The sequence below is a fragment of the Syngnathoides biaculeatus genome, chromosome 20, assembly GCF_019802595.1.
Source record: "Syngnathoides biaculeatus isolate LvHL_M chromosome 20, ASM1980259v1, whole genome shotgun sequence".
NCBI classification, from domain to species: Eukaryota; Metazoa; Chordata; class Actinopteri; order Syngnathiformes; family Syngnathidae; genus Syngnathoides; species Syngnathoides biaculeatus.
The window spans coordinates 16777849-16790518 of NC_084659.1; the positions used below are offsets into that span (position 1 = coordinate 16777849).

The window sequence follows — 12670 nt, forward strand, 5'->3', positions numbered from 1 at the left end:
GTCTTCGTTCGTTGTACAAACATAGATTGAGAAACTAAATGTTGTTGTGTCTTTAATCTTTGAGTTGCAACACTCCGTGTTCCCGCGTTCATCAACAACATGATCCCTCCTTGCTTTGTGAAGTGGCTTCTTCGCTCCACATAACAATGTACCGTAATTTCCAGCCAACTAGACACGACTTTTTTCACACGCTTTCAACCCTGAGGTTTATGCGCACCTGGTTACAAGCCTCAATACACAAAGTTCAGCACTAGGCGCTAATGCTAGCGCCACGCTAGCGTTAAACTCCCCCGTTCATCAAAAACATGATCCCTCCTCGCTTCATGAAGTGGCTTCTGTGCTCCACATCCGGTAATTTCCGGCCTACAAGCTTGTTTTTTCACACACTTTCAAGCCTGCGGTTTAAGCGGTGATGCGGCGCCAGCGTTAGCGCGCCTCATTATTATCCTCGGTACGCATAAAAAGTTTAACGCGAGTGCGGCGCTACCCGGGTGCGCTCTGTAGGCCGGGAATTATGGTAATAATAATAACTGGTTCGTGTGCATTACTTTGGAAAAAAAAAAACCATACAAATGTGACACAATCCTGAAAACGCAGCTTTTACAATGTCAAGTCTTTTGAGCTAAGCAAGCGCTGAATTGTCAAGTCATGTCACACTCTTGTTTCCTACCTCTGCCAAATAGGCATAACCCATTAGATTCTTTGGATCATAGCAGGACTCTTTTCCAAAAGATAGCAGCATGAGCAGGTACTCTAGCCTTAGACCTCACTTTCCTACCATGCAAATCCCGTGCACGTTTAATACTGAATCTATCAAGCATAGCTTAATTGCTATAAGTGTACTCAACTAAGTGATTCCTCCCCGCACTACTCTTCCTCATTTTTGAAACCTGTGTTCCCGTCTGGAGTCGCTCTTGAGAACCTCACGCGTCCTTCTTCGTGGGTCTGAGCAACAAGGTGCCGTCGCGCTCCTCCACACGAAAGCCCAAGTCCCTGAGCGCCGAGTAGTCGGCGTCACCGCGGCGCTCCAGCGAGGCCAGCAGCTCCTGGTTCTTCAGGTTGTGATCGAAGAGGTTCCGAATGGCTAAAATAGACCACTGGCTGATGACTGGAAGTGTTACATAAGGACAGACAACGTGATTTTTTTTTTCCCACTTTAAGTGGGCTAGAAGAAGAATATTTCCAAAATAGGCATGTCATTTTAAAACAGACGTAAGGAAAAATATGAATCAAGCAAAAGATTTCAAACAATCCATGAAACTCGTGAGTAGAGCACACAAGGAGTGCACTGGTTGGTGTCATTCATGTTGTTTGGGATGCGTCAGACGCATCTATATCGTGACTTTATGATTAAAAAAGCCATCTCCATCGCGTCTCGTGTTTTTCACCATATTCCGCACGATGCTCGCTAAGGATACACGGGTTGTTGCTGTCGATTCTGCAGTTGTCCAGAATGAGGGGGATGCCTTCCAGTTCTCTCACCTGAAGAAATGAAATCAGGTACAAATAAATGTCATTTTCCTTTTTTTTTGAGAAATGGGAAATAATTTTAACAAGTGTACAATTTCGAGTAGTGTGTGACTTTTTAGGTGATTAATTACTAAGGATTCTGTTTTGACATTTCTGGAAAAAATACCCACTTTTTTAAAGGAACTTTAAGTCAGCTAAAGCTGGATTATTTTGTGGGGGTGGGGTGGAAAGTCCTACATCTTAAAAAAAACTTGTAATTATTTGATTTTGAAGTGCAATGGAAAGTATTCGAAGCACCACATTTTCCCCACGTTTTGTTTCTATTATCCCAAGATGCAATCAATATTGTCCCCCCTTCAAAAACAAAATAGGTTTTTTTTCAAAGCAATTAAAATAAAACGAAGAACTCTTAAAGCCCCACTGACACAAAAAGCATGATTTTTAGTATGTTTTTAATTTTAAAAAAGGTAGTCGGAATGGACTCATCTTTTTTTTTTTCCCCACCACACTGATTTTGACGTACATGGCTTTTTTTAACTCCCGCCATGAAAATCCTCTTGCGGGATTTGTTTTGGAGAAGAAGCAGGAAGTGATGTAAAGGGCAGTAGTGCACTCAAGTGGTCTTGTCTGTTTATACTCGTTTTACCTGCTGGAAGGTAGCTCGTTGTTCTTTCGTGTTCGCCAAAAATGCCGGCTCGTTGTATTGCTAGATATTGCTCTAACACTCGGGAGGATGGATTTACTCTTCATACTTTTCCAAAAGACCCGGTTCGTTGTGAAAATGGATTGCACAGGTGCTAAGGACGCGACCTTCGTGGGTTTCAAATGACAGGTAGGTTTGAACATACTGACTACAAAAAACAATAGTTGGAGGGGGGGGGGCGAATTCCTCTCAGAATGTAACAAAAGATCCGCGTACGTAAGTCAGAGGTGCTAAAAGCATCTGCCGACATACTGTTGGGGAGTTGGTTGTTAGTTAGAAGTGATCCGCATATCATCTAAATACGTCTCGCAACGATAAGGTAATATTGCCTTGGTTACTTCACTCGATTATGAAATGCTCTCTTCTTCGAAAAGAGCTTCCATGTCCCATAGCGGGTGGCACTACGTGTTTTCAACGGCGAATGTCCCGGTTTTACATCTGCTGATGACGTTGCAGGCAATATGGGAACCACTTGGATGTCAAAATTGACTTTTGCAACTTTGCGCATGAATGACACGCTCTCCGCTCATATTTATTTTTTCATATAGACATTGAAGTGAATAATGTCATACGTATTTTTCATTACAAAGTCTGTAGGGACGTCAGTGGGGCTTCAAGTATTACCAGTCTTAGGCTGCAACATAATGAAACCTAGAAAAAGTGTAGTGCTGTGAATACTTTCCCGGTGCAAATTTGAGACTTTCTGCATGTCCCGTTGAGTTGTTTTTTAGCTGCAGTACAATTGTAACCAATGTTGAAACAATAATCTTAAAATAAGTGAGAAAAATGGGCCCGTGTTTAAAAATTCCAGGTTATTATTTGAAGGCAAACGATACCTACGAGGGGAAAACTGGAGAAAAAAAAAAGCAGCGGCACAGTTGCGGGTTTGCCTGAGCCTGTCACGAATGCATCATCTGCTTCTTATCATTTATTTGCGTCTATAGGTTCAATTATTGCATTTGCTCGCTGTTACCTCCACTTGTCACAGCGGTTACTCTCTAAAAAGAGCAGCGGGATTAATAGCCGAGTTTGAAAAAAAAAAAATGGAAAAAAATAAGCTGTTGGTGTTGTCAAGACGAGAACAAACAGCCTCGCTCTGCATTTTCCACTGCAACAACCAGACTCGAGCTTTGCGCACATCCAGTTCGCCGCTTGGCGAGGACATTTTATGCTCCAATCTCTCCAGACGGTTGAGCGGAGTAAAAATGCGGTTTCCTGGATCTTACGTGGTGAAAACAGATACGGGGATGATTTCTGACCACTGACAGGCCGCAGATCAGCGTCCATAAATTTTACGGAGAGGCCAACCGAGGGTGTCCATCCCACAAGCATTCCATCAATCGCTTCCTATTAAATGGGACTGCGCCCTGTATTGTGGCACGCACGGAGGCCGGCCCCTCCCCAGACCGCTGGAACATTTATCTCCGTGTGCCGAGTGAGATGTTGACAGCGGGCGATGGAGGCAGACTGATAAAAATCGCGGCAGCGGCGGGCAAGGCGAAGGAGGGAGAAGGTAGTGCAAGAACACGCTTTGTTAAGACACGAACACGCAGAGTCGATCAACTCATTTCCTCCCCCTTGTCGTCCAGCCGAGTTGGCGGCCGCCCGTTTTCTTGCTCGCGCTGCAAAATAAGAACGCTCCAAAGATCAAAGCGTGGAAAGGGGAAAAAAAACGGCACATCCGTCTCTCTTTTCAATCTTGCCTGAAAAAATAAAAGTTCCCATTTGAGAAGGCTCTCATAGAAGACCGTTAAAAGGCATGATAACTAGAAATGTCATTTAACGGGACTTTTTTTTTTTCCATTTCGCTCTCAGAAAAAATTTGACTTGACCAAAATGTACGTTTTTAACTGATAAAGACACAGTCAAACCCCCCCACTACCCAAAAATAAATTACAAAACCTAACAGTAATGTTAGTAAAGTTAAAACATCAGATGTGCCCTGGCCCTGGGAGGGCCTTAGTGTCAAGCTGCTACTCCTCTGCATTGAGAGGAGTTAGATGAGGTGGCTGGGGAATCTGATCCGGATGCCTCCCGGACGCCTCCTTGGAGAGGTGTTCTGGGCACGTCCCCCTGGAAAGAGACCCCGAGGTCGACCCAGGACACGCTGGAGAGACTATGTCTCTCGGCTGGTTTGGGAACGCCTCGGGATCCCTCCGGAAGATCTTGAAGAAGTGGCTGGGGGAAGGGAAGTTTGGGTGTCCCCGCTGAAGCTACTTCCCCCGCAACCCGACCCGGAAAAGCGGTAGATAATGGATGGATGGAGGTGCCCTGGCTGGTCTACAGATATTATTACAGATACAGACCTAAATGAAAACTGCCAACTCCATGTTCATTTTTTAATAACGAGGTTGATAAGGTGATTTTTGTATACCGTAATTTCCGCCCTACAAGCCGCGACTTTTTCCCCCCACACGCTTTCAATCCCGCTGTTTATGGGGTGATGCGGCTAATTTATGCAAGGGGGCACCCGAGCGGAAAAGTTAAGAGACCGGTGGAATATATGTGCCGATGAAGTGACTTTTACCGGCTCTGTTAGTGCTGCGCTACCGTTAGCGCTGTGCAAGCGTGTTGCTGCTGTGTTAATGGAGTGTTCTCAGTGATATTTACCGGTAAATTTTATTTTCACCGGCCCTGCTAGCACTAGGATTGGGGCTAGCTCAGCGCTAGCATTAGCGCTAGCTTTAGCTGGCCACTAGCATTAGGACTGGCGTTAAACTCTTTCTGTGTACCGTCTTTCTTTGTAAATATCTCGTGTTTCAATGTGGGCACTTGTGGCTTTTACACAGCTGCAGGGTGTATGTACCAAAAGGTATTTCCTTTATAAATGTACTCGGTGAGGCTTGTTTGCTCTGTAAACCGGGAATTACGGTATATAAAATATCCCCACCCTGCAGTCTATGGGGTGATGCGGCTAATTTGTGCATTTTTTTCCTAACGCCCACAAGGAGGCACTCGAGCGGAAAAGGTAATAATGAGACCGGTGTAACATATGTGCCGTGAAAGTGACTTTTACCGGCTCTGTTAGCGGTGCGCTGTGCTAGCGTGTTTCTGCTGTGTTACTGGGATGTCTCAGTGATATTTACCGGTAAGTTTTATTTTAACCGGCCTTGTTAGTGCTAGCGTGGGGCTAGTGTTAGCACTAGCGTTAAACTTTCTGCGTACTGTCTTTCTTTGTAAATATCTCGTGTTTCAATGTGGGCACTTGTGGCTTTTACACAGCTGCGGCCTATATATGTACCAAATGACATTTCCTTTACAAATGTACTCGGTGAGGCTTGTAACCAGGTGCACTCACAGTATATAAAATATGTCCACCATTGACATTGCAGTGATGATAGTGGTTAGAATGTCTTCCTCAGAGTACTGAGGTTGTGGTTTCAAATTGCAAGCACTGCTATTTTTTTTTTTTTTTTTTTTGGGACTGTGTGTTATGGACCTCGATACCTTATTCTGGTTGGTGGAGTGGGTGTAGCACAAGTTTGCGACGAGCCTGATGAGGTGAGCCTTGAAGCTGATGACGGGAGATTGGATCGACGGGTCCTTCTCCTCGTCAACCAGTGCGTCGAAGTTCTGAGCAGAGCTGAAGATGTTCTTGCTGCTCTTTCCAATTGTGTGAACCTGCTTCAGGAGCTCTGACGAGAAACAGCAGAGAGAGACTTAAATTTTGTGTTTTATCGGCTACGGGGCAGGAATGCGCGCGGGAATCTGCTTTCCGTCATGACACCTTTACGACAGGAGTCGGGTGTGGGGTGTCGAGCCCCTCGAGGGAGGTTGTTGTTGGGTGCGATTTGACTTACCGATGGTGGTCACCAGGAGGTCCGGATGGTCCTGTAGGAACATGAACTGTCCTTGGTGTGAGGTCATCTCACACAGTACGTCCAGGAGACTGATCACCGTCAGCGCCTCCTGCAGGACCTGTTAAGAATTGGAATCAGACATAACACGCTTTAAGTCAAAGATACGAAGTAAGAAATTGCATTATTTTCTGTAGCACATGGTCACTCAAACAAAGTGGTTGAGGAGGGTTTTTTTTTTATTTTTTCCGGAGTGTTTTGTGTAAAACGTTTGAGAACTGCTGATTTGTTGGATGTACCTCGTCATTAGAAGCTGAGCCAGTGGCGAGGCTCAGCACGGCTCCGCAACCTTCCTGGAAGCAGGAGGCGAGGAAGCGACCCACGCCGGCGGGGATGCCGCTATCCACCGACTCGCCGCCACTTAGCTGAGCAGAGATCAGCTCTAACAGGGTAAGCCTGAAAAATACACAGGTGGTACTTTTTAATTTTTTTCTCCAGATTGGCGATTAAACACCGTTCAAAATATATAAAGCAGTAGCTCAGGTGTGTCCAAAGTCCAGCTCACCGCTAGTTTTGTATTAGCATGACAATTTTTCAAATAATAAAATGAAACGTGGCCCAGATCAAAAGTCATTGAGAAAGTTTAATTGTGAAAAAATTACCAAGTTAAATTTGTACTAAAAGGCTTTTTTTATGTAAATCAAATTGTTGCGAGACATAACACTTTATTTTAAATTGCTTTTTCAAATTGTCACAATTTTTCAGATCTTAATTTGAACTATATTTGAATCTTACAAGAGATTTTATTTTTTTTAATCGTAAAAAATTAAGTAAATTGTGCCTTATTATTTTTTATTTAAAATTGTATTTATATTCGAATGTTACAAGAAATAATTTTTTTATTTTCAATTTTTTTTAAGTAAACAAAGCCATGAAGTTAGGCACCAATTTATTTTAATTAAAATTGTATAAAAAACTAACATCTTACATTAAGCATGACAACAAAGAGGAGATTTTAACAGCTTTTTTTTTTTTTTTTTTTTAGATATACTGTACTTAAATTTACATATCTTGAAGTTGTGTGTGTGTTTCAGAATTTACTCCGCACGTCGTTCGTTTTGAAGCGTGTCGTCATCTTTACAGCTGGGTGTTGTTCTATCAGGTGCAACTGTACCTTGGCAGGCATGTACTTGACAGCTATGGACTTGTTTTCAATATTCCCAAAAAAATAAATAAATCATAATTACCTTTCAGAGGGAGACATTGCAGAGTACATGTTTTCAACCAGAGCTGAAGACTTCAGAAAATGCTGAGTTGCAATAAGTACCCTGTGAAAAATGATGATGCTTATTTAAAAATAAAATGAAATAAAATAAAAAAAGAACTTTCCAATGAGAGCGAAGTCTTCCAATTGTTTCTTACGTCCAGTCCAGCTCGGGTTGGGTTCGGCAGAGCTCCATCACCCTGAGGGCCAGCTGAATGTTCTGCAGCTCGGCCAGTTCTCCCACCTTGGCTTCATCCAGGCACGTGTGGAGCACCATGGAAGCGTAGCTCACCGTCTTCTCGTCGTCTAGATTGAGCAGCGGCCTGCTCGCGATGTGGGGGAAATGTACTTGTGAGGAGCCTTTTTTGGGCATTTATGTACTCACTCATTAAAATGATATTGCTGTTATGTGTACTGTAATGTATTTGTCACTGGGTATGATGAGTGCAGCTTTAGACTGGACATCATTACATTATACTTAAGAGTGTCTCGCAATTCCGTCAACTTACAAGAGAAGCCCAGGAAAACTCAGCCGCCAAATGTCCTCTTTACAAAGTTGGTTCCCCACAGCTAGATTACCGAGAAACTGGATCCCACAACGAAGAGCTAGCACAGAAAATTGAAGAAAATTGGTTCGGAGTGAGTCTCTGTTTGTCATGGGAGTTACAGTTCCGTAAAAAAATCTCAAATTCTTCTTTCCCCACTTAAGACCATTAAACAAGTGAAAAAATATGACCCAAGTGAACTTAAAATGGTGTTTTTAAATGGTTATTAAATGGTAAACGCCATTCAAAATTACCTGGGCCTGTGTGAAAAAAGTAATTGCCCCCCATGAGTTCATTGTGGCTAGTCACAAATAAACTGAACCTGCCCTCGATAATAAAAATCTGCTATACAGAGACAATAGAAACAATTTTCCAAACAGATAAAGCCATAAAAAAAAACTCCCACAGGCTTAAATTGCTCAAATCATGCATTTTAAATACCGTAATTTCCAGCCCATAAGCCGCGACCTTTTTTCACACGCTTTCAACCGTGCGGTTTATGCGGTGATGCGGCTAATTTGTGTATTTTTTCTAACGGCTGCAAGGGGGCACTCGAGCGTAAAAGGTAAGCGTGAGGCCGGTGGAATATATGTGCCGAGGAAGTGTTAGCGCTGTGCTAGAGTGTTACTGCTGTGTCAGTGATTTTTAATCGGTATGTTTTTTAACCGGCCCTTGAGCGTGGCGCTAGTGTTAGTGTGGCGCCAGCGTTAGCGCGCCATTAGCATTAGCGTGGCGCTAGCGTTAGCGTGGCTCTAGCATTAAACCATGGGTCATCAACCTTTTTGAGGCTGATGGCTACTTCATGAGAACTGATTGTACGAAGGGCTACATGAGTTGTTTGCAGCAAACTTCAGTCATAGTTTATTATACATACATAAAATATTTTTGTTTTAATTTTTTTGCATGATGTGACATTACGGATATTATAGAAATTTAAATAACATAAGCAAGTCAGATTCAAAATTTAAAGTTGTGGTATTTTTAGAACATGCCTTGGAGGTGCCTTGAATTGTCCTCGCGGGCTACCATGCATTGGTGACCACTGCAATTAACTCTCTGTGTCTTTCTTTTTAAATCCCTGCTAAATAAATTCTATAGAACATTTCTAAAGAATCTCTAAAGAACTATAGAACTTTAGGACCAAGTCTTGTAGAAATTATTTAGAAAATCACAGTCATAGTTCGATAGAACAATTTGTTCTGTACAAATTCTATAGATTTTGAGAGAATTTCTATAGAAATTTTTTTTGCAGGGATATCTCGTGTTTCAATGTGGGTCTCAATGTGGGCACTTGCGGCTTTTACACGGGTGCGGCTTATGTATGTACCGAATGGTATTTCCTTTAGGACGGGAATTACGGTATTTAAACAAAATTAAAATGCCAGAATAAAAAAAAAAAATAAAAAATAAGCCTCAAAATAACTCCCACGTGATGTTTCCACCTTTCAAATTATTTATACAATTTTGAAATAACAATGGGGGGAAAAAAATGTACATGTTCAGTGGAACAATTTGCAATATCGTGGGGGATTTTGGTACAACTAAAAGTTCCTACTGGGAATCGATGACTTACACTCAAAGACACCATCCTCGCTCTTTAAAGTTGTGTGGAGGAATTTCAGGAGTTGAACTGAAACATCAATATAACCAAGTTCCCTGGAAGAAGAAGCACAGACATATTGCCGCACAAGCACATGAATTATATATTACGAATTCACATTACCTGAGGAGGCTCTGGTTGCGAGCACTTTGCACACAGGAGTTCCTCAGAGCCCGGAAGCACTCGGCGGCGAGCTGCAGCCGCAAGGTGATGGACTTCAGGTCTCGACGGGAGCCGCTGGCTGCTTGGAGCGCGTCACGCAGTCGGGATAAGACCTTCGCAAGAGTGGAGAAAGCCTCTCTGTCCACAACATCCCTGTAGATTGAGCAAATAAAATGTTGAGATTATGTCAGAATAAAAATACAGTGGCATTTTCATTTCAAAAGTTCAATTTGTCCTGCGACCAAGCACATAACTCATTTTACTGGCATGTAAAAATCAATTTCCCCATTGAAATGAACGCCCTTATTCCATTCCAGCCTTCTCTCTCCCAAAAAAAAAAAAAAAAAAAAAGCGACAATTTATTTTAATGATCGATTCTGGAGTCCTCAAGTGTTTGGGGAGGGACTTCCAAGTCTGAGGTGCAGCAGAGGAGAAACCAAGGCACACAATTTGGTTTGAGGGGGGGAGGAGGAGGCTTGATCTGACCGTTGGTTTCAGTGGGACGTGGAGGGGGTGAGCAGGGTCCTTCAGGTTGTCAAATGCATTATTATTGATGCCGAGGGTAAGTAGAAAAGGAGAAAAATTGAGAATACGTGTGGCATTATTTTGAATAGATTTTAGTTTTTTTTAAGGTTGTTTCTGGGTTCATCACGTGTGTCACAGGAATTAATCAAATTTCCCTGAATTGGTCCAAAATTATTTTCTATTTACAAATAAAGTATCTCTCCTCATCCATCTCAGCCAGCGACATTTTGTGATAAACAGAACAATGGACCTTTCCGACCTGTCAATCACTCGTAAAATAATAGCCAATAAGATAGCCGCATTTTCTGAACCCCTGGCTTGACACGCCCCTGCCGCCATGTTGTCCCACAAGCAAAGCTGGCTGTCAGTAGAGTGCGCTTGGAAAAGTTGATGTTACGACGAAAATGGTCCTCAGATGCGCTTGGGGAAATGTGCAATTCTGATGACAGATATCCTGCTAGGTTACAAGGGGCCCGGTTGATTCATTTTCCAAAGCCTAAAACACAGTTGACGAAGTGTCTACGATGGATTAAGGCTTGCGAAAGAGCGCACGTACAAATAAATGTGGACAATATCAACAAACACAAGGCTGTATCCTCTCTAAATTTGATTGAATTATTATCGGTGCTTTATATATTGCAGGAGAACAACTATCACTTTGTTAGCGTATCACTGACCTGCGGAAAGAAGTGTGTAATGTTTTATGCCGAAAAGTCGGGTTATGGATACGTAAATGCGCAATGTCATGCAAAAGAAATGTCTATTTGCCTATTTGTATCACATCAGACTTTTAAGACAGAGAACTGGGTTCGATTACGAATCAAGTCAAATGAATACACCCACTCACTGATAAAGACTACAATGATATTACTCGCGATCTTTCCAGGTAAAAAGTACTCACCCTGCTTTACATGCGCAGAACGAGTCCACCATTTTATCCTGTTGGATTTTAATATGAAGTCTGCGAGGAGTCAAACTTTTTTTGCATCGATCGCCAACGTTTCGCTGCGTCCTGCTCCGTCTAAAATCTTGATTCCGTGTACATATCCTTGCCTGAAATAGTTGCGACCTCTCTGTAGAACTCTCTTGGACAAGTCTGACGCATTAGGCAAGAAACATACCCCAATATCATCTGGAATACGCAATATTGAATCGACTTCAAACATGTTCTGTTCAATCGCCATTTTAAAAGCTTGTGGGACATGGCTAAGAGGGGGAGCTTGAGATCGCCATCAGAAAGGCCTATTATAAGCCCTTCCCTTGGATGGCAGAAGGTATATAATTAACCCGTGTAACTATTTATTTTAGTTTTTTCATTGATGTTAATATGTGCCTTGGCTAAACACTGCAGTCATCTAGTCTGTAAGAGACAAACTTCCAAAATTCTGTCGCAAATAATGTGACTAAATGATGTCACGACAGTCACTCATGCCATTTTTTAATCCGCCCCATCTTCCTTGTCTTTTAATAAGGTGAGCCTCATAAAAACGTATATTTATAGTATCTTAAATAAGTTGCTATAGAGTCGGTTAGTTGTCTGTGTGACAGTTGGTTTTATCTTAGCAAGAAAGCTAACAGCCCGGGTTTCAAGATACCAAACGACACACAACTTTTTTCCCCACCTGTATTCCTGCTCCCGTAACGCCGTTGTGAACATTTTGAGTGTCTCCACGTGTTCGGGGCGATGTTTTTCATTCAAAATACGCGCGATAGACGCTGAAATGTCACCGGGGTTGGTGGCAGCTGCCATGTTTTCTTTCTTCCTCCGAGTCGGGCGGCGGAGCACATGCGGAAGTAGCTCTAATAGCCCATTGGTTGATTCAAAGCTGGGGGCGGAGTCAAACCATGTGCTGGTGTTTTCAAGCATTTTTCATCCAAGTTCCGTGATCACAAACGGCCACAAAATGTGAATTGAATGGAGGAGCTTATATGCATGATTTATTTCATATTTTACTTCACTTGACTTCTCCAAGGGGTAATTAGATATAATAAAGGGCAAATGATACCCGCTCGCTATTATTTAATCACATAAGCTCAACACATATGAAGTCTATTCACCGAATGCAATGTTTAAAGTCTGCAGTCCAGATTTTCATTGATTCGAGACAAGTTGTGGGACAGTTGTTGCCACAGGACGAGCATCTGGGATTTCCATGCAGTGTGGTGAAGTTTAGATGACAGGATTTTCCCCCACTACGGTTGCCCCCCGTGTTTTGGTTGGCCACGCGGAGCACGACGGTGGTGGTCAAAGTCCGATCGGTTGATTATATACGTGGGAAAGTATTCGCCCTCGAGCCATTTTTCATCTTTAACATGAGTTATTTACAGAACAAAGCATTTCCAGTATTGTATATCTGATTATTCGTCCTCGCGAGCGGTAATAACTGGAAATATCCTCGCAGAAAATGGAAGTTTGTTGAGGAAACTGGCCGTATGAAATTACAAGAAAAACAGGACATTCTGTGAGGCTTGGAGGACTTGAGAACCTCTGTTACATGAACTGGAAGACGGTTGATTTCTGGAGGCCGAGGAGGATGTGGTGGCTTTCCTCAGCACAAAGAAAAAAGTGTCCACATTTAACGACAAATAGTCTTTAATCAACAC

General features: G+C 42.6%; 1 protein-coding gene across 1 annotated transcript; it reads right to left on the reverse strand.

Moving 5' to 3' along the window:
- Window positions 1-39: 39 nt before the first annotated feature.
- atxn10 (ataxin 10) lies at window positions 40-11860 on the reverse strand. Its single transcript, XM_061806921.1, has 11 exons — window positions 11689-11860; window positions 9503-9694; window positions 9353-9435; window positions 7744-7840; window positions 7393-7557; window positions 7218-7298; window positions 6270-6426; window positions 5974-6091; window positions 5621-5808; window positions 1419-1482; window positions 40-1108 (listed from the first exon to the last, which is right to left on the reverse strand). The coding sequence occupies exons 1-11, from the start codon at window positions 11814-11816 to the stop codon at window positions 924-926; spliced, it is 1458 nt and encodes a 485-aa protein (XP_061662905.1). The 5' UTR covers window positions 11817-11860; the 3' UTR covers window positions 40-923.
- Window positions 11861-12670: the final 810 nt, after the last annotated feature.

Excerpts from the sequence above, each read along its gene's own strand:
- atxn10 (XM_061806921.1), bottom strand. The coding sequence starts at position 11,816 with ATGGCAGCTGCCACCAACCCCGGTGACATTTCAGCGTCTATCGCGCGT. Across the intron at positions 9,436-9,502 it reads CGCAACCAGAGCCTCCTCAG|GGAACTTGGTTATATTGATG; the intron begins GTAATGTGAATT and ends TTCTTCTTCCAG. Across the intron at positions 7,841-9,352 it reads CGAGGATGGTGTCTTTGAGT|CTCTTCGTTGTGGGATCCAG; the intron begins GTAAGTCATCGA and ends TTTCTGTGCTAG.